A 25321-nucleotide genomic window follows, 5' to 3' on the forward strand; every position below is an offset into this window, starting at 1 on the left:
TGTCACATTAGAATATTTTCAGACATTCTATAAAATAGATTCTGATCATACTTAAGAGTTTATATTATTTAGAAGCAAAGAATTCTAGGTAATTAAAGCTGGAAGGGATTTAGTACAACCCCTTCATTTTAACTGAAGAGGAAATGAGGCCCTTGAATTGTAGAATGATCTGCTCAAGGCCACTTTCATGGCCCCAGGGTACAAAGTCTGCCTAGTTAATTTCCCTTTTCTCATCAACATATAAGGTTTTGTTTCCCAAAAGTCTAGAGAAGAAGATGGGAACCTTTCAAACTTCAGGCAAATTTGATATACACAAATACATATATATGTACATATATACATACAATTGTGTGTATATCTATGTATCTATATCTTAAGTTTTATTTGTATGTCTGGTCACTTCCTGCATTTTCAGTTTAAACGAGGGGGTTCTCAAGAGAGATTTTTTAAAAAATCAAATGTTGCAATATCCTCTTTATTCTATGGCATGAGGTAATTTTTTTAACCTATATTTCAAGGTGATTTCTCATGAAACAGCCCATTATCTTACTGGGCAAGAGTAGTCCCATGATTAACCTTTTGTTTCACTTCAATATATTTAAACTCCAATTTATTTACTAGCTCTCAGAACTCTATCATTGATAATCATTAAAATCAACCTTACATCTTTCCTCAATTCATTTCTCTTATTGATAGATAAAAAAGAATCCCAGTATTAAAAAAAAAAAATCGCCAGATTTTCATCTTGATATTTGGAGACAAAATAATTTCCTTAGAAAGCACTCATGTTTAAAATTATTTTCTCCTGCTGAACAGCCAAAAGCTTCATTTGCTGACTTACCCCGAGGGTATGGTGCAAGATCTTCCAGGAGGGTCTGATGAACCGAAAGTACTTTGGGGGTATTTTTATTGTGAAACAATTACAATTTTTTTTTTTTGCTAGTTACTTTTAATGCAAGTATAATTTTTGCATTCTACTTGTGGTAAATGCACCCAGAAGCCTTTTAGAAATAGATGTATTTTTGAAATTAAAAAATTAAAAGCTTCATAAATAAGGCAGTGATTAAAAACAACAACAACATTGAGTCATATGGTGATCATTGACCTACAGCATAACTTGGGTTACTGTTATTATTCACTATTCTCTGTTATTGCCACGTTTAGTTTTTGGCTGTAGTTTATAGTATCCCTCTAGGTACAATGAACAATTTTCTCCTCTTTTTGTTGCCTTAGTGCAAGGTCACGATTTTTTATTTTTTGTTTTTAGTAGGGACCGAAAAATATGGACATCCGTTGGCAATTTACAGCTAATACAGTGCTTTGCTGATTGCTCAGAATACCCTGGTCAGCCAGCCTATGATCCATTATGTACTTACTGGCATAATGCCCACCCCAATCCTACATTTATCAGCCCCAAGGACTAGTATCCAATGTGGCCACCCATCTTTCTGCCATCTAAAGATGTTACTGAGTTAGTCACTGATAATGTTGTAGAAGTATCTCTTATCTGCATATAAACTGTTTCATAAACACACTTTACCCCTGTAACAATAAACAATCACTGGCCTTCATAACTGTTCCCTTAGCTGAAAATTTAAAAAATATATTTCCAGATGAAAATGATAGAAAACTCATTGGAACTGAGAAATTAAAAATACCCAGAAATCAATTTTTGAATATTTTTCCTATTATCATATGATTAAAAAGATGTTGCTAATATTTCTCCTTTCTCTCTCTCTCTCTCTCTTTTTTTTTTTTTTTTTAAGATTGTTGTGGTTTGTTTTGTCCTTGTATTTGGATTTCAATCACAATGGCAAATGACTCATTATGATTAATTAATATTAAAGGACCTTTTATGTTAATATCAAATATCCCATGTGAAAAGATCCATTTTCCTTATTCTTATAATTTTCAAAACTGTATTTTCAATCACTAAAATATGATTATTTTATTTGGTCATTGCCTTTTACATATATTTCTCACAAGGAGAATTTTTAAACAGTAGTCAGGTTAGAATGAGAGATACTATGTTAACTGTGGTCTCTAGTTCACAGAGTTCAATTCACATTACTTTCATTACTTTCCTCTGAGCTATTGTGAAGCAAACACTTTGTTGTTTGTTGTTGTACTTTTCACACTGAGTAGTTTTAATTTTTACTTTTCCTATTTCACATTATTTTATCTGGCTCATCACTAACAAGCCAGCATATCTCACAATTCAGTAATTGCAAAGTACACAATATTCATAAGTAATGTCTTCAATACTACCATAACATTTTTGCAAAAGCTTACAAATTATGACTATAATGTTATTATTATTTTGCTTACCAAATTTTGAAGATAGCTAGGGAGCCCCTTTCAATTTATTTGTTAAAAAGGTCGAGTGAAAAGTTTTGTAAACTGAAAAGCTTTAACTTCTGGCAGCAAACATGATGGGCTTCCAATAAAAAATGGTTTCCTCATTTTCCTTGAGATTTCCAATTGGGAGAGGAAGAAAAAAAATGGTTATCTGAGAGTTTGTTGAACCTATATACACACATCAGTGGGCCATCTAGAAGAGTTTGCATTACTTGAAAAAAAATCTCCAATCCTGCATAACAGCACCTTATCATTTGTCTGTTAAATATACATATCTAGCTAAAACCATTGAAGTGCATTAAATTAAGTTAGAGAACCTGACAATGGGAAGCAAATACTTTGTAAAACAGTGCTTTAGAAATGAGAACAATTGTAATTTATAATTAGCCTTCTTTTATTTGGGTCAGAAAGAAAAATGAACTTGTGTATGAGGGAAATTCTTTCTTTCACTGTAGCAAAAAAATCATAGTTTGGCAGCTCAAAAGTAATGTGGAACTAAATTGGTAAAATTTAAAAATATTTAATAAATATATTTGTTTTTATATATATATATAAAATTTATCAAGAGGGAGGTGTTTTTTAAAATGATCTGAAAGACCACTAAATTATGCTGTTTTGTCCTTTGTTGCACCAATTGCATGCTTTTAGGCTGAAGGGATACATGGGAGCTTTTGGACCCAGTGAAGGCAATTAGAAATTTAAAAAATGATCATCTGAAATACAATTCCAATAAGGAAGGCATATTATAGATATTCACCTTCAGAAAGGACAATTTGCTTTAAAAAAAATATATGTACATATATAATATTGCTTTGGGTTTTATGGCATTTTCTTTTCCTCCTATTTCTCTACAGACATTAACAGATTTAATTTTCTATTAGTCTCCTAAGGCAAAAATTATAAATCATATCCTATTTTGAAAAGTTAATAAACAGCAAATGACTTGGTGAAAGACCAGACATGAAATTTACTGTTCTTACTCCTATGTCTAACTTTTTAGCATGTGTTAGGCTCTTGAATATTGGAAAATTTTGTCCAATTTATATTAACTATGTCAGTTTGTGAATTACCACATTATAGGATTCACAGCAATTTTTTTCCTATGTAATTTTTATGAAAATAAGATCAGGCACTGTGTGCTTCCCTTCCACCCCACATAGGCCCACTGCAGAATTTCAACAAAAGTGATAGTAACTACTTTTCCAACAAATAAAATATGCCTTTAAAATTAGAGTAATGTTCATACATCATGGAAATGACTGCCTGAAGGGTCAAGAAATTTTTTTTAAATCTGGAAAACACGATTCCCTTAGGTATTTGACTCGTTCATTACTTACAGTGTGGAGACAAGAAAATAGAGAGCTATGATGACTCACATCAATTAGTAAGTATTTAGGGTGAGCAGAGAGAAAGGAAGCAAAAAAATAATTGATAGCACAGGAGATAAAATAATGTGCTATAAAACGAGTGTGATTTTATTTTAAATACACATTAAGGCATTGTGCCGTGTCTTAAAAGGGAGGCTGTTTTCTTTGTATCTTCGGTTGCATTTTCTGCTCTTGGCTACTATCTCTCATTGCAGCTTGAGATACCATAGTATGCTGCCTTGCTTACTTGGGTATTGATAAGAAGGATTGTGCTCTTGTTAATCATTAATAAGTTCCAGCTGCTTAATTTAATAATTTGTTCCCACGTGATAATATTTTTGCTCTGCTTGGGGTGATTTCATCGCATCTTGAATCAGCAAAAAGAACAACAACAACAAGCAACTGATGGACTTTTAGCTTCTTTCTTTCGGTCACGAGCGAGGCGAGCAAGTCCATCCCGACCTGCCCCACGTCATGACAAAAATAGAAAAGCACATTTAAAATGTCCCCAAAGGCCCTTTCGGGCGGCTTGGTTTGAAGTGGCTGAGTGGGCAGGGAGGGCACTCCCAGGGATGCTGCCGGGGAGCCGAGGCCCTTTTGAGCAGAAGTGCCTTAAGGGAAGGACCGCAGCCCCAGAGCTGGGCCCGAGTGGCTGGCGCAGCACTTCCCGCCCGGCGCTCGGGGAGACACTGTTACAGTCCGCGCAGACACGAGCCCGGGGATGGAGAGTTCTTCCGGCACCGCGGGCCGGACTCCTCGGGCCGCTCCGAGGCCCCTTCCCGGGGGGGGCCGGGGCTTTGGGCTCCGGCCGGTGCTTCTCCGGGGGAGGGGAGGAGGGCGTGTTTCACCGGGACCTCACGTGCACCGGTCGGTTCCACGCCTGAATTCGAATGTGAGTCTGGAAAAAGCTGGACCCCCCCCCCCCCCCCGGCGCCAGCCCCGAAAAGGCGGAGGGGGCGGAGGGCGACGGCTCCGCGCGCCGGCTGCCCCCGCGGGTGCTGCCCGGTCCCGGGGCGAGAGCGCGGACCGTGGCCGCCGGCCGGCCTCCCCAGACCGAGCCGGGAGCCGGGCGCCGTTTCCCCAGCTGGCCGAGCGTTAGGCGGCCCGGGGCTTGGGGGTCAGAGCGCTCGGCTTCGCTTGGTCACCGAGCGGCTTTTACAATGCGGCCCCGCAGTCTCCGCCGGGAAGCGCCTGGACCGGCGGCGCTAACGGGGCAGCGGGAGCGAGGGCTGGCGGCGCGCTGCTTCCTCCCCCAAGGAACGGATATTTCTGGCTGACAGCGCGCTGTAGGGGTGGGGGCGGGGGGCGTCTCTGGAGCTGCTGCCCCGGCCCGTCCTCAGACTGGCTGGAGCGAGGCGGAGGGCGAGGAGAAGACCTGCACGGACGGAAAGGAGCGGGAGGGCCGGAATGCCTTTGCGGGCTCCGTCCCCCCCCCCCCTCTCTCCCCCTCCCGGCCCGCGATCTGTCTGTCCCTCTGCACGCCGCAGAAGCCATTTTACAGACTCGGCTCCGCCGCGAGCTCCGCTCGCCTTTCACAGGTGCCGAGCCGCTGTGGGGGCGGGGGCCGGGAAGCCGGGCAGGGGCTGGGCAGACGAGGGCAGCCCGGGAGCCCGAGCCGGCTGGCCGGCACCTGAGGCTCCCGGCCCGGCCCAGGTCCGCCCCGCCCGGTGCCGAGCGCGGGTCCGGCTCCGGGGTCAGCGTGCCCGCCGCGGGGGGGGCGGGGGTGCAACCCCCACTCTCCATTTTGGAGGTCTTTGCAGCTGGAAGCTCCGCCGCTGCGCAAAGCCCGCCGCTTCCCCTCCTCCCCCGTCCTCCGCTCCGCGGATGCTCGGGGACGGCTCTCTTCCATGCGAGCCGGCAAACATTTATTGGGCGCCCACGGTTTGTCGGGAGCAGCTCCGGCGCACCCCGGGGAGCGCGCGTGTGCTTAGCCTGGGCGGCCTGTCCAGGTGCCCTCCGGCAGTGCTCCTGCCTCCGGAGGTCGGGGGGACCGAGGGCAGCGCGGGGCGCGCGGCTCCCGGCCGCCGACTTTCTCCCCGAGCTCCCGCCCCCGCCGCCTCTCCCACGCCGCCCTCCAGCCTCCTCCGGCCCCGAGGCCCAAGGTCACGGCCACGATCCTTCTGGATCGCCGCCGGGCCGCCCCCCCGCCCTCGGCCTCTCCCCCATCCCGAGAACGAGGAGCCCGTCCCGGCGGGAGGGGGAGCCGGGGCGGGGGGAGATGCCGGCCCCCGAAAGCCGGTCCCCGGGCGCCTGGCGGCCGCGGCCAGGAAACGCCTGCCCCGCTCTCGCCGCTCCCCCTCTCCCCCCGCCCCCCGCAGGCCCCGCACAGACTCACTGCGAGGGCGCCTCCAAGGTTACCGGGGGGTTGGGGGAGAGGCTTCGGTCCCTCCGCCCCGCCGCCGCCGCTGGTGCCGGGGGCTGAGGCCGAGGGGGCTGGGGGTCCGAGGCCGGGAGGAGAGCCGCTCTCTCCAAGGGGAGGCGGGCTAAGAGGAGCCCCGAGACTGGAAACGGGGGAGGCCGAGCCGGGAAGGAGGGAGACGGCCGGGCTGGGGGGGAAGGGGAGGAAGCCGCGGTCTCCCCCATCCCTGCCTCCTCCCGCTAGCCCCAGGCGCCCAGAGAGCCGGGGTCAGGCGAGGTCCCCGCAGGGGGGCCGAGGGGGGTGGGGGCGGGGGCAGAGCAGCGCCTGCTGCCCCCCCTCCCAGCCCCGCGACCCGCGGGAGCCAGGCGGCGGGATGGGGTGGGGGCGGGGGTGGGGGGGAGACGGGCCCAGCCGACAGCCCAGCCTTCGGAGGAAACTGAGTAAATTAAAGGAGCTGTTATTTCAGGCGCGGAAATTTAAAAATATTTGGACAGGAAGAGAAAAGAAAAGAAACCGTAGCAAGGAGGAGGAGGAGGAGGAGAAAAAAAAACAACCCTGCCATAGCTAACGGTTTTGAAAGTCCTCCACACCCCCTCTTCTCCCTCCCCTCCTACCCCCCCGCGACGCAGGCTGCCTCTCTTCACCCGGAGGGAGGGAGGGAGAACTGGTGAGGAGAGAGGCCGAGAGCCTGGGGAGGGAGGCAAGGAGCTCCGGGCTCCCACATCCACCCTGCCTGAGCCGGGGCCTAACGGTGATCCCCACGGACCCGAGTTCGAGTCCTACCTTGACTATTCACTAGCTATTCGACCTCAGGGCCTCTGAGCCTCCGTTCCCCCCTCTAAAGAGGGAGGAAGACTTGCTTCGATGATCTCCAAAGTTCCTTATCTTCTTCCACCGGCCGGCTTCGACGCAAGGGCAAGGGCCGGCCTGGCTCTGGTTTAGGCAGGGAGCCCTCGGGAGGCCTCGGTTTTCCTAGGGGAGTGTGAGCCTTCCCCTGTCCGCCCTGAGGATTACTCTGAGCTAGAGTCAACCCCCCGCCCCCCAGGCTTCCTCCTTGGCCCCGGCTCTCCCCCGGTCCCTCCGTTCCGGGAGCAAGGCAAGCTGTGGTTGTGGCCGCTGATGCTCACTCAGCGCGGTGGTCAGCCTTGCGGTGGGTGATTCCTACCTGGGCTCAAAGCTGAGGAAACCTCTCTGGGCGGCCGGGAGAGGACAGGACCCACCCGGGTCCTTCCTGCTCCGTCCCCAGCAGGCTCCTTTCGAACCGCATCGAGGAGATGGACAAGAGCCCAAAGCTCATTCCTTGCTTCCCCCGGGCCGCCTTCCCCGAGGCTTTGCGCCTCTCAGCCTCCTCCTCCTCCTCCTCCTCCTCCTCCTCCTCCTCCTCCTCCTCGAGGAGACGGGTGTCCTGGAGAAAGGGAGCGCCCAGGCCGGGACACCCGGGAGCCCAAGCGCGGTGGCGGTGGGGCTTGGACCACCCTGGCCCGGGGTCACCGCAGCCTCTCTCTCCCGGAACGCGCGCACCCTCCGGGCCAGGGCAGGGGCTAGAGCGGCTTCTGTGTTTATTCCAGGCATTATTCTGGCCCTGAGGGGAGGGGAAGGGGGGGGGGGGTCTGAAACCGAGAAGCCTTGGCTTCCTCCACAGCTCTTCTCCGTAGCCCTTCACCCATCTCCCCCTGCACCCCCCACCCCCCGGGCCCGGGTTATCAGCCCCAGCCTGGCCTCTGCCAGAGCTCCAGCCGGCCCTCGGGCGCTCCAGTCTGTCCCCTCCCTTCCAGTTCCATCCTGCAGCTCCGGGCAGTGGAGAGCAGCTGGACTCCCGCCCACCCTGCTCCCTCGGCACGATGTTCAGTCTTTCTTACACGTTGCAGTATTTTCACGGGCCCGAATAATGCATCTTATCGAGTCTTCTGAACCATCGAATCGGAGCCTCTTTTCCTTCCTAGAGAAGACCACACCAGTCATTTCTAAAATCCTGAGATGAGCAAAGTGATTTCCGTAAGAAGCAGCAGAGTCATGTAGCGATTTCAAATGTCAACTTCAGGCTGTTGAAGAAAAACAGCTCCCTTCACACTCCCCTCGCCCTCCCAAACATCGAGTTTCCACCACCTGAATGCAACCCGGGGGCGGCAGGACCCCCGGTTGGGCCTAGCTGCAGCTGGGGAGATTTTCTTGGGAATTCTATCTGGCATCTTTAAGCAGGGGAGATGGGGTGGGAAGGGGAGGCAGTTGGGCAGTATGAAAAAACGGGGGAGGGGGAGGGAAATTGATTAAGCTTTATTTTAAATTGAGCAGGGTCCTTCCTGACTAGAGGATTACCTCCTGGAGGAAGGACCTAGAATCCTTAACCATTTTCTTTAGATTAGAAAACAAGTAGCTCATTCAAATGCTGTCAATTTACTCAGACAGAAATAGTCCAAGAGAAGGTGATTTGTATGCTGGATATTTGTCCTTCAGAGCAAAGGCCAGTGATGCTTTGGCCATATAAACATAAATCCATTTCCACTTCTGTGTCGGTCTGTTCCTTTGAGGGATGTCTGTGTGTGTGTGTGTGTGTGTGTGTGTGTGTGTGTGTGTGTGGTGTAGTAGGGGCATTAGTTTAATTTCATTTGGGGTGTTGTATAGGGGTGCATTCGTTTATTTTAATTTGCTGGAGTGTTAGAAGTGACCTACTTTGATATGGCTGAGCATATAGGGAGTGGGATGGAGCCGATTGCTTTGCTTTAAGACTGTGCCTTGGGTTGCTAGGTCAGAATGATTAAAAGCTTTCTCCTTGTGATTTTTACACTCATGGATAATCAGTGACTCAGACCTATTTGCCTGCTCTCACCTCCAACTGTATTCAGGAAACCATCTAGCAGAATGGTGCTGTGCTTTATTAAAGCTTAACATGTTTTTCAGAGGAGAGGGGATTTTTTTTTTTTTACTTCCAGGATGGAAGGTGAACTCCATTCCATTGGGGGATGGAGGGGAAATTTCCCACAGACCATCCTTCTAACTTAGGTGAATGCTGGTATTAGAAGAACAATTCGTTTCATATAATGAAGAGCTCCACAGACAAACGCTTTGGGAGAGTGAGAAAAAAAAAAATCCATGGAAACAAACACACTCTGGCCAGTTGCAGAGGTTTATTTTCTAAAGAAAAGTAGTCCTGTTTATGGGCCAGATTCTTTTCTTTAGCACAGCTTGGCACACAGTTAAGTGTTTAATAAGTACTTGTTGTCTTGTTTATGAAAACCGAACAAAACTTATCTCTGGACCTCAGAAACCTCAGTCTGTAGATAGTGTCATTTTTAGGGTCCCCTTCATTTACAATTGCAATTCAGAAAATAATTTTGAGAATGTTCTCATGTGTAGCTTGAGGTACAGCTGTCCCTACTGCTAAAAGGCAGCATCTGAGCACATGTATTCAGTGCTTATCCAACATTTGGATCTTTGCTGAAACTGAGGATCAACGGGGTTTGCTTCTTTTTTTTAGTGGACATGCAGTGCAGCCTTTGGAAACCAAACTCCTTGAAATAAATTTCATTCTGAGAAGTGATTTTTTAAAGTGAAAACCGTCTTAAAAGCAAACTGCCTGTAAAAAGACTGCAAGGGTGTTCTATAGCTACAATATGTCTTTTTATCGCTTCTTTGTATCGGGACTCGTCCTTGACCCCACAGCAACTAATTCTGTCTTGAAGAGAATCCCAGAAAAATTAGCCCAAATTTACGGGAAACAATCTGGAGGGGATTCTCCACTGGCGACAGCGATCATCCCCCACTGGCGACAGGGTCATCCCCCACGTTCTTTTGAGGGGAAGGAGGGGGTGATAAAGAGAAGGGAAGTCCTGAACTGGACATAGAACAGAGAGTTAGAAAGAGGTTTAAACTTATCTAGAAAAAAATATGGGCTCGAGGATCCTGCCTCTGCTTCCCCCAGAGTCCCGAGGTTTCCCTTTCTGCTTCTGTAAAAAGAGAATAAAGGCCTACAATAACTTCCTGCTCAGAAACCCCTTCCAGCTCTAAGTCCTATGTGTACTAAGACCCCTGGACACTTCCCCTGGGCCTCAGTTTTTTCATCTGCGAAATGAGATAATTTATAAAGTCCTTGCCAGGTCTAGGGCCTGGGAACCTTTTTGAACAGAATCCACCAAACAAACTGTCTGGCACTTTGAATCAAACCTTTCTGGGCAAAATCGTAGCAGAGAGGAGCGAAAGGTGGGAATGGAGGAAGAAATCACCGAAAACACTTGTCCCATTTAAAAAGAGTTTTAATTAGGCCAAAGAAGCATCAGGATATAGACAGACTTTGAAGACCAAGTGGCAAAGTAGGGGGAATAGGCAAGGGGGGCCAGAAAGGTTAGGGAGGTGAGGGCTGAGGTGGGCTGTGGCTGGAAGTTGAGGAAGAAAGAAAGTCTACATTCTGGAAGAGACCAAAGCAGTTTGCAAGCAAATTTTAGGTCTCTGGGGGGAGAAAAGAGGGGTGTTTGCGGGCCAATTGGAAGCCTTTTTAAATATATTCATAAATCTTTCGTAAGAATCCCACCTCCGGAGTTTGAGGCTCTGACTATGGGCTTAAAAGGCAGTGGGAGAGCGCAGTAATCCCCGGTCCGCGCGCAAACAGTCAGACGGGGCAGCCGAGCCCGGAGGGCAGGTGCGGCTCCCGGGCGGAAGCCGGCCGGGCCTGGGGACTCCTAGGGCGGCTCGGCCGCGGCGGCCAGTGCCGAGGCGGCGGGGGCCGGGCCGCCCGGGAGCGGGGCCGCGTCGTCGGGCCGGCCGGCCTCCAGGAGTCGTACCACGGCGTCCCGGCGGTAGAGGCGCGCCACGTCGCAAGCGGTGTCGCCGTGGTGGTTCCGGTGGTCCACCCTGCAGGCGGTGTGTCGGAGCAGGAACTCCACGACGGGCAGGTGGCCCTCGCGGGCCGCCAGGTGCAACGGCAGGTTGCCCTCGCCGTCCTCCACGTTCACGTCGGCCTGGAACTCCAGCAGAGTCTGTAAGGTGTCCAGAAAGCCGGCGCGGGCCGCATCGTGCAGGACGGCGAAGCCGGTGCGGTCCTTCAGGTCCGGGTTGGCGCCGCTCAGGAGAAGCCTCCGCGCGATCTCCGGGTTTCCGAGCTTCATCACCTGGGAACAACACAAAGACAGGCGGTGGGCTCCTTCGAGGCTCTCGCCGGGCCCGCGGGAGGGCTGGGCCCCCTCACCTCCCCAAAGGTGGTGCCTTCAGCTGATCAGGGCCATTGATCACCACGGAGCTACTGATTAGAACAATTAAGTGTCGTAACGGTTGCTGGGACGGGGGGGACCGAAGGGTTGGGCGGGAGGGAGACCGAGCGACAGAAAATACTGACAAAGGGAGGGAGAGAAACCGAGAATGCTCGACTCCGCCGGACGCCAAGGGTTTGTACCCCGACGTCCTGTCATCCCGGCTTTGGGCTTTGACGGCTCCTAGCTGGGCAACTTGGCTGGGCTGAACCTGTTTCCCCATCCGTGCAATAGACAGAACTACACTTTGACAGATAATAGATAGAAAAACAACCATCTCGCAGGGCTGTCGTGAGATGCTTCATAAATCTTCAAATGCAACTCAGTGTGGTTATGATTATTTTGGAAAGTCCTACAATTGAAGGAGGAGGTGATGGAAGATCTTAAACAGACTGCAAATACAGTACCAATTTTATCACAGCTAAAATCTTTGCAGCACTTCTAAGCCTCCAGCTGACTAATTTTAATGAGAAATTATTTTTTTTTTAATTTTTAGAGAAGTGAATAAAAATACACCAGTGAAATCTAGTGTAAAAACAGGATCTGCACTAGAGGATAACTAAGGTCCCTTCTAGTTCTCAATCCAGAATACTTAAGAATTGTGTAATTTCCATTTCATTAAGCTTACGAAATGAAAGAGATTGTGGGACTGATTATTGTAAGTAAAGAATGTCAATCTTTATTCTTGTTCAAGCTGAAAAAAATTGCATCTGGTGAGACACAAAAGGGGTGACATTTTCTGGGCCCCACGAGTAAAAACAGCCATTTGGGTGACTTCCTTAAATAACAAAATAAGTGCTCACAGTATTAGTTCCATTCCATTATCCAATATGAGAATATATTAGATTTGCCTTTTTTTTTTTAAAAAAAAAAAAATCCAAAATGACCTAATTTTCTTAACCTTTAATTTCTAACATAAAAGCATAGCTCAAAGAACAAACAGTCTTGATTTTTTTTTTCCACTTCATATCGGATCAATTGCTTTAGAGTGAGTAAAAGATGCATCTTAAACTTAGAAACCTCTGTTCCCAAAGAAAGTGTAAATGATGGTTAAGACATTCACTAATTTAGGAAGCTTTCTCCCTTTCAATTATATATATCAACTAAACCAAACCAAACTAAAACAGAGTTCGTGTGTGTTTGTGTTTGAGAGGAAACTACAGGCTGTCTGACCAATGTTCTCTTAAATAATACAAATACAAACACTACTGGTCATTCTACAAAGTGTTGCTTGTTTTCCAAAGTTCTAACTGACCACTTGAGTTTCAAATGGATGATTTGGAAAGATGAGATGAGATTACTGTCTAATTTGAATCCCTATGTGTCTTGAACTATTGTTTTCCTTTCTTATATAATCACTTGGTGGTCCTTCCTCAGTTTTCACCTAGTCCTAATAGCCCAGGCAGCTGGGAATAGCTATTGTCAATTACTTCCAACGTTTTACATCAAAATTAAGGCTCAATAATTAATATTTGCACACAAATGGTTCATTTTGCAAATTTCCACAGACATATGCTAGGTATCTATTGTTGTGTATGAACTCCTACACTGTGCTAAGAAGGCCTACATCCAGTGGCCCTCATTAGTAGTGTTTCTAAAGTCACATCATGTTAGATTGCATCATACAAAATAGAAAATATAGATTCTTGGTTCTGGAAAATAGAGTCTCTCGCTGATAAGCCAGAAAATGTCAACAAGTGAAAAATCTTTATTACATTCAGGTAGACAAGTAAGCATTGTATTTCTATTTATAATCTGTTGGAAAATATCCCCGAACCTGATCTCCTTCTGAAAAGGAGCATTGCCTTGACCAGTAATAATCCCTAATTAACTAATGGTGGTAAAATATATTAAAGATGCATAATGTTAAGTCAGTGCACATTGAAGACAGCATGTCATTAACCTTTTCCTTAAGCACAACACTGTGGACTGCTTTAGACTTTCTTCTGGAGGCAGAGTATTAAAACCCGGTACAAAAGCAATTGTTGCTGTTGTTGTTTTTAAAAATAAGTTCTCTGAAATAACATTTTGAGTCAGAAAACCTAACCTAACACCTTCTGGTGATCAAGAGGGTATTTGAAGTTTGAGTTAGTGTTCAGAAGAATAAACATGAAGAGACACGGGGACACCTTAGAGCTTTGAAGATTAAATCTGCAACTCAGGCCCTGCCATTAATATCCCAATTTGGAAATCAACATTCAGAAGGGGGAAAAAAAAAGTTGCTGCAATTAAATTACATTAATATAATTGTGGAAGGAAAATTTCCATCTCCCCTCAGCAAATAATAGTAATATTGGAAACTGCTGAGAGAAAGTTCTCTCGAGTTGTATCACCACTCACTGTTTCAAGATTATACATATTGAAAATAAATCTACAGTCTCTTCTCTTTCACGATTTGTTTTGTTTTGTTTTGTTTTGTTTTGGGGGAGAATAGATATGTGTCATTAAATCAGTCAGGATTAAGCTTCAATAAGTGAGTATTAGTATCCTGATTAGTATTGGTTAATGTAAACAACATTGTATGTTTATGTAAAAACTGAGTCCAAAATAGGTCCCTGGCAGACTTAACAGTAAAATTCTCCTACTATTTCTGTAAAAACCCAAGGTTTGGCTAGTCGGTTTTTGAATATAATTCAAGTGTCCCTTTCCCTTCTGGGCTTTCTATAATATTTAGATTTTTCAACAAAAATCCTTTTAGTCTATTCAGCGTATAGCTCTTGGGGGATCCTACTTTTTTTGGGAGCAGAGTTAGAAGAAAAAAATCAAGACAATCGTTATCTCTTTCCCCTCAATCCTTCTGAAATCACAAACAACAAAGATTGTTCGTGTCCGTGCATAAACTCGGGGAAAACTAAATATATTTTGCAAGCTCCTGGATCCCGATTTTCAGCTCAAAAGAGTACATGGACTCCATCTGCCAACAGCTATCTCCTGCCACTTAAATTCCTAATTTCTGTGTCTGAAAGCAAACCCTCCCAGACCCGAAAAGACCGGGGCTCAAGTGTGGCATTTCGTAACGTAGATTGGGAGACCATCAGGAGAGGCACAGGGACTATTTTAGAAAAGGCTTGTGCCTTTTGTCTTTTTTCATCCACATCGTGATATATTATTCAGGGAAGTGGAGGGGGGAACACAGCAAACCTCCCCGCCACCCTTCTATCAGGTACAGTAAATAGCTGGCACCGGGGCACGGCTTGGCTGTTGTCTGTAAAGTTAAAGGAACGGGCGGGCGCTTAGCCTCTGGCCGAGCCGCAAAGTCGCCTTTCCCCCCGGACTGCCTGGTGAATGGGCGGGTGGCAGGCAGCTCGGCGGCGGCGGCGGCGGCGGCGGCGGCGGCGGCGATTGCAGCCGCGTTAACTGTGAAATGGACATCGCGCCCCGGGGCCGGGAGCCGGGGGCCGGGGGCTGCCGGCCGCGAGCCCGAGCCCTCCGAGCTCCCCGAAGGGCGGGCTCCCGGAGGGCAGGGGCCCAGAGCGCGGACCTGCGGGGGAGTTATCGGGGCAAAGCGGACCGAACCGCTCACAACCGTGCGTTCTCCCCAGATAATCATCACTGAGACGTGTTTACGGATCTACTGCGAGCAACCTCAGCGCTGGAAGGACTCCTGGGGAGCGACCCCCAGCCCCGGCCGCCCAAAGCCCCCCGAAAGCGAGACGAGACCTGCCACCTCCCTGAGATCGACTAGGTTATTGGCTTTGGCGAGTTTATTCCAAGTACGTCATTGGGGGGAGTTGGATCGACTTAAAGTTGAGATCTAAAATATGGCAACCGGCTCCGTCTCAAAAAAGAGTGGGACTGGGGACCCCGGCCAGCTCCCGGCCGTCGCTGCCCCGGCCCGGTTCCCGGAGGGACGCAGCCTCGGGGACCTGCCTTCCCCCACCTCTCGGGATACCAACCTGCAGCGCCGTCCTCCCAAATCCATTTTCTGCATTGGCGCTCACATTATTTTGCAACAAATTAGTGAGTTGCTCTAGGTCGCCCCTGGCAGCTGCGGACGCCAGCTCGTTCCCCAAAGGCTCGGCCATTCTTTAGGGTCCTGACGATCGGGAAAAGATGCGTTAGTCGGGCCCCCCCCCTGCTCCTAACCGGGCTGCATGATGGCATCGGAGCCTGACAGAAGGGCTGGGATGGTTAATCTTCGGGAGTGAGCTCGGTGTAGTAAATACTAGTAAGATCTGCCTGCCAAGAGCCCGCCCCTCGATTCACACGTGATTATTCAGCAAAACGGAGCTATTGGAGGGGGGCTTTGCTCCTCGCTCTCGCTCGCTCTTAACCCCTAGGAAGAATCGCGCCGATGGCGACCCGCAGACGCCCGGGCACAGCCAGCCCCGGGAGCCGCCGGCGACCGCGACTGGAAGCCAGGCGGGCGGCTGTCGTACGTGTTCCGAGGGCGGGGAGACATGGCCCCCGCCGGCTCCGAGTCCCGAGACCCGGGGGGCGAGCCCCGGAGGGGAAATGACCGGGAGACGGGGAGAGGAGCAGAGAGAGAAAGAAAAACGTCAGCGACCCACCCTTGTTCACAGCGACGACGACTCGAGCCTCAGAAGCGGCGGGGGCGGCTCCGGCTCCAGCTCTCGCTCCGGGGCAAAGCGGCGGGACCGGCTCCCCATCCGTGCGGGGCGCCAAGCCCGGGCCGGCGGGGAGGACCGCGCTGCTGCCGCAGCGCTCACGTCCAAGGAGTTAAATCAAAGCGGGGTTGGAGGGTCCCTCGGCCAGGAGCCCGACGGCCCCCGAGGCTTCCCCGCGGGGCTCGGAGGTGCGTCCGTGCTTTGGCGGCCCGAGGCTAGGGGCAGACTCCGCAGCTCGCCGCCGAGAGTGCAGTCGCAGCCCGGCCCAGCCCGGCGGGCCGGGGGCGGAGGGCGCCGCGCGCTCCCCGGGGGCGCCCCGGCTGTCTTTGGCGGGGGCCCGGCCTCCTCATCGTGCCGGAGCAGGGCGGAGGGCCGCGGCCGAGTCTCCCGTGGTCTTCGGCGGCTGGCGAGGCTGGACGAAAGGGCCCCGGCCGAGGCGCGGGCACTGGAGTCTCGCACCGTCCCCGGGCGCCGCTTCCCGCCTACGACCGGGCAGGCTCGCTCCCTGGCCTCCGAATGCTGCGGCCCATCGAAGCTCCCACTTGCCGTCGAGGCGCCCGAGGACGCGGGGCAGCTCGGGCTGGCGCGCCGGGCTCCGACCCCGGTCCTCCGGCTCTCCCGGGGCCCCGGTGGCCTCTGGCTCCCTCGCCCCGGCTGCGGCTCCGGCTCCAGCTCCCGCCCGACTGGACTTGGCTCGGCCGAGCCCCGGGCCCGGCCCGGCCCCAGGTCCGGGTCCCCGATGCTTCCCTCCCGGCTCGCGGTGACAGTTAGCTCGCCGCGGCTCCCCCGAGCCGGGACAGTTAGTGCCGCCGCCGGCCGGGCGCTGTCCCCGCTCCCCGGGCCCCCCGGGCCGGCCGGGCAGCTTCGCTCGGCTCCTCGGAGGCAGGAGCCGCGCTCGGGCTGCCCGCCGCCGCCGCCGCTGCCGCCTGCAGAGTCCGGGCCGGTTTCGTCTTTTTTTTTTTTTCCGACCTCATCAGCTTTTTTTGAAATGAAAAAAAATTGAGCGCTTTTTGAGTTGAAAAACCCGCCCCCATTTTAACGGCACAGTTTTAAGGAGGCTCCACAGAGTTAGGGAGCTCGGGGAGCGGGAAGGCCCCGGCCCCGCCCCCGCCCCGCCCCCAGCTCGCGCTCACCGCCCCGCCCCTCCCCTCCTCCCTCCCTCGGCCGGAGGCAGCCGCGTCGCCCCGCTGCCCCGCCGGCCCGGCGGCCAGGCCCCAGCTGGGAGCTCCGGGAGCCGCGCCGCTGCGCGGTGTCGGGCTGCGCGGGGACGGGCGGCAGGGCCGGGCCGGGGTGGGCGGGGCTGGGCTCTGCTGAGGGGGACCGGGCAGGGCGAGGGGCGGGGGCGTCCCGTCGCCTCCCTGAGGGGGCCAGGCCCGCAGAACCAGCCCGGGGCGGGGGAGGGGGGGAGGGGATGACAAAGGGACCCGGAAAGGGAGTCCCCAGGGGGCCCAGGGTCTGCGGCCCCGCGGCCCCGGGGCTGGGGCCAAAGCAGCAGGGCGGCTCGGCGGCAGCCGGGGTCGGGCCCGGACCCCGCCAGCCTCCCCCGGCCCGCGAAGCGGCCGGCTTTCCCCCGAGGGGAGCGAGGGGCGGGGGCAGGCTGGGCCCAGCCCGCCTCCTTCCCTCTTCCCCCGGAGGGCCGGGCAGTGTCAGCCCCGCACCTGCCCGGCCGCCCGCGGCGGGGCAGCGGGAAAGCAGGGCCGGGTGGGCGAATGGCGCGGCTCCCGGCCCCCTCGGCGAAAAGCCAGGCCCTGGGATAGGCCCAAGTTTAAGCGAAGGTGATGGATTAGCCCCGAAACCCGCCGTCGTTAATTGTGTCAAGGACCAGAAACCCCGAAAAGGGTTAGGGGAAGGGGGTGGGGGAAGGGTGGGACCTCATGGAGGCCGCTGGTGCAGTTTTCCAGTACAAGGCCCTTTTTGCTGGAGGGAACCATGGCTTGCTCGGGATTTCAACGAACCGAGATACTTTTCCCGGGCCTTGTCTGGAGTATACACCCATACAGAGACTGTCTCTTTCAAACGGGTGAAGTGACTGACCTACTTACTGCTTTCTATCATTTTTGTGGCCTTAAAACACACACACACACACACACACACACACACACACACACACCTGTTTTTATGAAACTGCCTCTTGGTCAGAAAGTTTGAAAAAACAACAAAAAACCCAACCCAACATAATAGAGGTCTCGGACCTCCAAGCACCCAAATGCTACCCAAGCGTAGATAGGCCTCTGACAACATCTGCTCTGTAGCCCGAGGTTGGCTGTACCAGCAAGAACAAAATAAACCAGAAATATTTTTGGGCTTCCAAAATAGCCAGTTTTGCCTCGCTATGGACAGGTGGGTCCTTAGAAGAAAAGTTGGGTGGGGGAAGGTTTCTTCTCTCTCTGAATTATGAAAACAAAATGACCCAAAGCTTTGCTCTTAGATAGCAATACTGAACTTGAGTTGGGCACGTAGTTGGGGATTTCAGAAGGCCTGACTTTTTCCTTTTCTCATCTACTTGGATTAAAGTAGCTCACTTTTTTTTTATTTTTTTTTTAAAGCATGGCGTCAGTTAATGTGTTTATGTGTAATAAGTCACTTAATTATCATGGCAATTTATGATAAAATCTTTTACTACAACTGAGGGATGTGAATAATATTGCATTGCTGCGAACTGATAAGTAATTGGCGTTAGTCCAATTAAAATTTGCTTTCTGTAACTTTTTTCTTTGCTTAGGACAGGATGTTGTGACTTATCTAATGAGGAGGCATGCTAAATTATGTAGACTACACATGACCTGTTTGCATATGTGCATCACATTTTGCATGCTGAATTAATTACTAGGAAAGTTTTATGGTTATTGAATCTTCCCCTAGAAGCTATTGTATTAACATACCCCATGAAGCTCAGTTGAAGGCCTTGGAAATAGGATCTTTATTGGGGAAAGATAGTGGACCAGTTCTGTGTACCCACAGAAGGCAGAATTCGGACCAATAGATGGAAGGACTAAACCGTGGAGGTACAAGAAAGCCAAATAACATGCCACAAAGTACTTCTCATTTTTTTGGAGATTTGCATACATTGCAAAGATGAAACAATGTGAGAAAACATGACAGTACATAACCAAGTTCTACATTTTATGATATTAAGTACTATGGGAGGAGAAAGAGCAATGGAGGTTCATGGATTCCCTTATTCAGGAGGTATTTATTGTGTTAGGAATTGTTTTAGGTGTTATGACCTCAATAAAATCACAAATTCAGATCTGCCCCCTTTTTATGGATCAGGGACTTGAACTGAGCCATATTAAGGTGAGGTGACTTGGCTAAGGACACAAAGATAAGCAAGCAGGAGAGCTCAGTTTGGATTGGAAATGCTAAGTCTAAACTTAGCACCTTTCCTCCCTTATCTCACCTCTCCTCAGAGGAAGAGTTTTCTCATCATTAGAGCAGTTCACAAATGGAATGAGCTGTCAGGAGGTAATGAGCTTCAAGTCACAAGTATTATTCGTTCAGAAGATGGCTGACCACTTATCAGGAAGGTCAGGAAGTGAACTCTTAAACTAATTAGGGGGGCCTTAAATCAAACATCATAAACTTAGCTCTGATGACAGAAAGCTGAAAATCCCAGGCATTATGGTTGGGATCGCTGACTTTTACTATTTGATGGGTTTTTTCCCCTACCTTACTTTCTCTTTTTTCAAGTAGCCCCAATAACATGATGCAACTGGTAGCTTTTGATATGACTACGCAATACACTTTCCCTGTGCTGAAAAGCACTGTCCTGTACTTGGGATTAAATACCAACACAGCTGGAACTCTTGATTATAACTGAAGATTATAATCATATTGTTAGGAGTCTCTAGAAAGCTGCAGTAATAATTTCATTTTATGCTTTGTCCTTAAAGACTCAAGCCTGCAAAACCCTTTTGTTCATTTGTTAAGTGTTTGCATTTCTTCCTCCTGTCCCGAAGGCTTCTTCTGGGATGCCTTTCTAGATCCACCAGATAGGTGGCAAACAGATCATGTGGCCCCAGCTGGCCTTTTTTGTTTCTTAAGCCCAGGCTTGTTATGTTTCTTAAACCCAAGCAGCTTCTCATTCTTGGGTAAGAAGGCTGGTTTTTTACTAAAATAAAGTGTTCAGTAACTTTTCCAGTATCTTACAAATAACAATGGTTGGTGTGTGTGTTTTAATAGTCTTTATTCTCAAAACATTTTTTATGTCCATGATACCATCTAAACCTCAGTGTTTAAGCTGTGGAAATGTGATTCTCTTTTACAGATAAGGAGACTGAGGTTTAAAATGAAGTGACTCGCCTAAGATTACACAGCAGTAAAGTGGAAAATCTGGAATTAGAATTCAGACTCATTTTCCAGTCTTCCTTTCCCTCCTTTCTCTCCCCTCCCCGTTTCCTTGGCTGCCTCTCTGAATTGGAGGACTCCATCAAAACAGCATCTGACTAGATGAAAGATATTTAATCTAAACTGTAAATGACCTTAATGTTAATGAAGGGAAGATGAATTAGCTAAAAAGCTATTTGGATGAACAGTGGAGGGGGGGGGGGGGAGATGCTTTTTAAAAAGGATCAGGAAAGGGTCAAGAAATTATTTACAAATGTTTTTATAAAATTCTGACTTGAAGTTGTGTTACATGGTTTATTTTCATGGGGGAAAAGTAGTAGGTGTGGGTGAGGGGGATTGTACAAAATGACTTCTCAGGTGTTTATGGTCAAAAAACTGTAAGACACATTCCTGTGGGTGATAGGAAGCCTGTGGTTTCCCTTAAGGAGAAAGTCCTAGGAAGGTGAAAACTGCTCATTGCTTCTGATTTGGTGTTTATGTTCCTTCCCTTCATTTTTCCAAAGTATAAAATTACTGTGGATCCTGGATTCCAAAGCACTGGTTGTCAGGTCAGAGGGAAAGAAGAATTTCACTTCAGAAGTTAAATGAACTTTGCTTTACAGAATCAACTGAACTCAGCAACTCTTTACTGAGTTCTTTCTATATGGTGGCTGTGGTTCTAAACCGTGGAGGTACAACAAAGCCAAATAACATGCCACAAAGTACTTCTCATTTTATTGGAGATTTGCATACATTGCAAAGATGAAACAATGTGAGAAAACATGACAGTACATAACCAAGTTCTACATTTTATGATACTAAGTACTATGGGAGGAGAAAGAGCAATGGAGGTTCATGGATTCCCTTATTCAGGAGGTATTTATTGTGTTAGGAATTGTTTTAGGTGTTGTGACTACAAAGACAAGAACTTAAATTGTGCTCCTTAAGAAACTTACATTCTATCAGATAAACCTGAATATACATATATCTGTGTCAATGGAAAGAGACACACACAGAGACAGAAGTAAATGCAAAATACAGATCAAATAATGTCTAGGTAAAGTAGAGATTACTAACATCCAGAGGGATCAGGCTAGGCCTGAAGCAGAAGTAGTACTTCAGCTCAGGCTTTCAGGGAGCTCCGAATTCTAAGAGTAGGACTTGAGAGGAAAATTTCCAGGCTAGCCCAGGTCATAGTGCAGATTCGGGAAAGAGATAGACTTGTGGGTGAGCAATAAATAGGAAGAAGGAAAGTGTCTGGAATGTAGTAGTAAATAGGAGTCATATATAATAAAGGTTAGCTGGAGCTAGAGTGTGAAAGGCTTTACAAGACTATTAAATTTAAATTTAATTATTAATGAAAATAAATGTAATAAATTTAAATTAATGATTAGGTTTATTTTATCCTACAGGCAATAGGAGCACCTGGAGAATTTTTTTTTTTTTTTTTTTTGGTCAATGCAATTGGGGTTAAGTGACTTGCTCAGGGTCATATGACTAGTAGCATCCAGTGCATTGAGTTCGAATTTGGTCCTCCTGACTCCAGAACTGCTCTGCTGTACCATTTAGCTGCTCCACCAATAGAATATTTTTGATGAGACTGACTTTGGTCAGATCTGTACTCAAGGAATACCACTTTATATCTTTCTTGAAAATTTTTTCACATATTTATGTTTTTAGTCTCCCCTTTCCACCTAACTAGTTTTTATCTTTTTAACTAAAGAAGGAAAAAAAGCAGTTCAATAAAACTAGCACATCTCTCAAGTATATACATTGATGAGAGATGTTACTGGAAGCTGGGGGGGGGGGAAGGATTGGGAGTAAGTTATAGAGATCTGAGGCAAGATGGACAAATAGGAAGCTACTGGTGTTACCTGAGTGAGAGGTGATAACCTTTGTGATACCTCAACTAATTTGGAGGCTGCTTGAGGGGAGAAAAGGGAACAGAAAGTTAGATAAGACTTGGCTATTGATTGAATAAAAGGAGGGAGGGCAAAGTTTAGGGGAACTCCCATTTTGCAGAGCTGGCAGAAGGGTTATAGAGGCTGTGTATAATGGATATAGCACAGACTTGGGACTGGGAAGCCATGATTATTTTCCCCACATCTGCCATGTGGCTCCTAAGTCTTATCTCTCCACTTAGCCTCATTTCTCATGTAGGAAGTAGGGTCCCTAAAACTCAAAGGATTATGAGGAAAAAAAAACTTTGTAACCCTTAAAACTTTATAGAAACAAGGTATTAGATGATATTGTCAGGCACTAAAAACATGGAAGCTGTTAGGAGCCTTAGCTGGTTGTGGTGAAGGCCTTATGGAGGAAGTAGGCTTTGAGCTAGGCCTCAATTCATTGATCACCATGAAGATGATATCTCAGCAGTCGGGATCTTCTTACTTTATAAAAATTTTCACTCCCATTTCCTCATGTGATCTCTCCAACACCTTTCTGAACTAGTCAGGAAGGCCTTTTTATTTTTATTTTTTAATTTTTAAGAATAGCTTTTTATTTACAAGATATATGCGTGGGTAATTTTTCAGCATTGATCCTTGCAAAACCTTCTGTTCCAACTTTTCCCCTTCTTCCCCCCCACCCCTCCCCCAGATGGCAGGTCGACCAATAAATGTTAAATATATTGAAGTATATGTTAAATACAATACAATATACATACAGGAAGGGCTTTTTAAAAATTCCTATTTGATTGATGATATAACAGACACAGAGAAGGAAAGTGATTCATTTGCTTAAAGTCAAGCCTAGGGTGAGTAGAACTTGACCTGAGCCTCCTGTTTCATTTTGCAATATTCTCATCAACGGCTCATCTCAGGTAGGTGGTGGAGGAAACCTATGGGGAACGGTGTGGGAGGGGGGTAATGGAGAGCACTGGGGTGTGGAGAACACCATGAAACTTGGTCACTGAAGCACATCCAGGCCACCATAAAGTGGGGAAAAAGACCTTGGAGATGGCATTAATTCTGACTATCTATGGAGGAAGAACTCTTCATCTGTCTTGTTCTGAGTATGACTTATCCAAGAAGGCACTTGATTACACAGTTACAGCATGGCAATTTAGGTTTTAATCATATTAATTTCTTTTCTTTCCTCTTGTGATTCATGTCCAATTTCTCGATTTGAATTCTACTGTTTCCTGGGCACATATTCATCCCACAACACAATACAAGTCAATCAATTAAGCATTTTATATTAAACCAACAAGAGATTTCTCATTTCAAGCAAAAATTTCACAGGGAATTTATTTCACAGCTTGAGAAATAGGTCTAATAGGGTCTGAGATTTCAAGCAGTAGTTGTACACACTCTACTTAACACTATGGAGCTAAGAACCTGCAAAACTTAATTAGTTTGCAAGAGCTTATAAACTCTCAGTGGAAAGTAAATGTTCTTCCCTGCCAGGAAGCTGGTGGTTTGCAAAGTTAAAGTTAAACCCATTCCCAGGTCATCCTCTCAACAACCCGTCACCATTACAAGCTTCATTGCACATGGTCTTTGGCTGTTCTAGGCTCAGAGCTTGTCCTGATCTTTCTCTGACCATTTGTCAAACTCAAGGCCATAGTCAATGATGGCTTCAGCACCAGGTTTTTCCTAATTCGAGGAAAGCATCGGAGAGAACTTGTTCAGCCGCTTGGGCTCAGGTTTTCACTTGTTAAATGGGAGGTGTCCCTTCAGTCAGAAGGAATTGCAGGGCTGCAGAGGTTGGAGGGAGAAGATACTTGGAAGGACTGCTTTACTAATGACCATAATTGTGGGACAGAGCTGGAGAACAGGAGGTGGTAATACCTGAAATCAGCTGACATTACTCATGTGACCTTAGGGAAGAGAATCAAGCTCGCTTTCCAGGCCTGAGTTTTCCCTTTTGTTAAATGTGGGAGTAGAACTAGATGGCTTTCCATCCTTTCCAGCACTAAGACTGGGAAAAGGAGCCAGTTCTTTTATGTAGGGTCCTGCATCTAAGGGACCTCAAAGGTCATCCCTGGTGCAACTTCATTCTTATCAATGGGGAAACTGAGGCACGGAGAGAGGTAGTGCCTTAGGAGGTGGGAGGGACCTCAGAAGTCATCCTTGGCGCAAGCTCATTTTTACAGATGGGGAAACTGAGGTATGGGGAGAAGTAGTGCCTTAGGAGGTGGGAGGGACCTCAGAAGTCATCCTTGGCGCAAGCTCATTTTTACAGGTGGGGAAACTGAGGTATGGGGAGAAGTTGTGCCTTAGGAGCTGGGAGGGACCTCAGAAGTGATCCTTGGCGCAAGCTCATTTTTACAGATGGGGAAACTGAGGTATAGGGAGAAGTAGTGCCTTAGGAGCTGGGAGGGACCTCAGAAGTGATCCTTGGCGCAAGCTCATTTTTACAGATGGGGAAACTGAGGTATGGGGAGAAGTTGTGCCTTAGGAGCTGGGAGGGACCTCAGAAGTGATCCTTGGCGCAAGCTCATTTTTACAGATGGGGAAACTGAGGTATGGGGAGAAGTTGTGCCTTAGGAGCTGGGAGGGACCTCAGAAGTGATCCTTGGTGCAAGCTCATTTTTACAGATGGGGAAACTGAGGTATGGGGAGAAGTTGTGCCTTAGGAGGTGGGAGGGACCTCAGAAGTGATACTTGGCGCAAGCTCATTTTTACAGATGGGGAAACTGAGGCACGGGGATGGAAGCGATACTGGAGCCCCTGAGTTTTCTCTCCCTGGGCCTCAGTTTCCTCACCGATAAGGAGAGACAACTCCTACGGGTTGCCACCCTCCTCGGCCCGGGACGAAGCTTCCCGGACTCCCTGGAAGCAGGCTGCCAGAAGGACACAGAGCACATTGCCCCAGACCCGAACAAGCAGGAATAGAGCGTGCGCGTGCGCGCACGGACGTGTCTGCGTGCGCGCGACTTCAGCTTCGGCTCCGGCGGTGAGAGCGCTCCGCCCCGCCCTGCCCCGCCCCCTCTTCCTTCGATCCCGGAAAGACGTCGCCCCGCCCCCGGCGGCTGACGCTTGACAGGAGGCCGGTCACGTGGCAGCCGCAAAGCGACGCTTTGCGACCTCAATGACAGGCAAAATGTGCGACAGCGGCGGGGCCGGCCAACCAGGGGAGGAGGCGGCGGCGGCGGCGGCC

General features: G+C 48.8%; 2 protein-coding genes and 1 long non-coding RNA gene across 7 annotated transcripts in view; 1 reads left to right on the forward strand and 2 right to left on the reverse strand.

Moving 5' to 3' along the window:
* LOC111720319 overlaps nucleotides 1–6643 on the reverse strand; it is an 83227-nt gene extending 76584 nt beyond the window's left edge. The window contains exon 1 of one of the 4 annotated variants that reach the window (XR_004234285.1): nucleotides 6061–6643. This is a non-coding gene — a long non-coding RNA (uncharacterized LOC111720319). Of the gene's footprint in view, nucleotides 1–2328; nucleotides 2875–6060 lie in introns of those variants that run through there. The other 3 variants (XR_004234286.1, XR_004234287.1, XR_004234288.1) reach the window with 3 other exon arrangements.
* Nucleotides 6644–6948: 305 nt separating this feature from the next.
* LOC116423568 lies at nucleotides 6949–9303 on the forward strand. The gene is made up of 3 exons (XM_031968551.1): nucleotides 6949–6999; nucleotides 7093–7109; nucleotides 7216–9303. The coding sequence occupies exons 1-3, from the start codon at nucleotides 6949–6951 to the stop codon at nucleotides 8063–8065; spliced, it is 918 nt and encodes a 305-aa protein (XP_031824411.1). The 3' UTR covers nucleotides 8066–9303.
* Nucleotides 9304–10316: 1013 nt separating this feature from the next.
* On the reverse strand, nucleotides 10317–15923 carry CDKN2C (cyclin dependent kinase inhibitor 2C). Of its 2 annotated transcripts, XM_031969146.1 has the most exons (3): nucleotides 15836–15923; nucleotides 15221–15360; nucleotides 10317–11186 (listed from the first exon to the last, which is right to left on the reverse strand). In XM_031969146.1, the coding sequence occupies exons 2-3, from the start codon at nucleotides 15347–15349 to the stop codon at nucleotides 10758–10760; spliced, it is 558 nt and encodes a 185-aa protein (XP_031825006.1). In that variant the 5' UTR covers nucleotides 15350–15360; nucleotides 15836–15923; the 3' UTR covers nucleotides 10317–10757. The 2 variants fall into 2 exon arrangements, with proteins under 2 accessions (XP_031825006.1, XP_023357329.2); XM_023501561.2 differs by lacking the exon at nucleotides 15836–15923 and having other exon boundaries at nucleotides 15221–15540.
* Nucleotides 15924–25321: the final 9398 nt, after the last annotated feature.

This window comes from Sarcophilus harrisii, chromosome 4 (assembly GCF_902635505.1).
Source record: "Sarcophilus harrisii chromosome 4, mSarHar1.11, whole genome shotgun sequence".
Classification (NCBI taxonomy): Eukaryota; Metazoa; Chordata; class Mammalia; order Dasyuromorphia; family Dasyuridae; genus Sarcophilus; species Sarcophilus harrisii.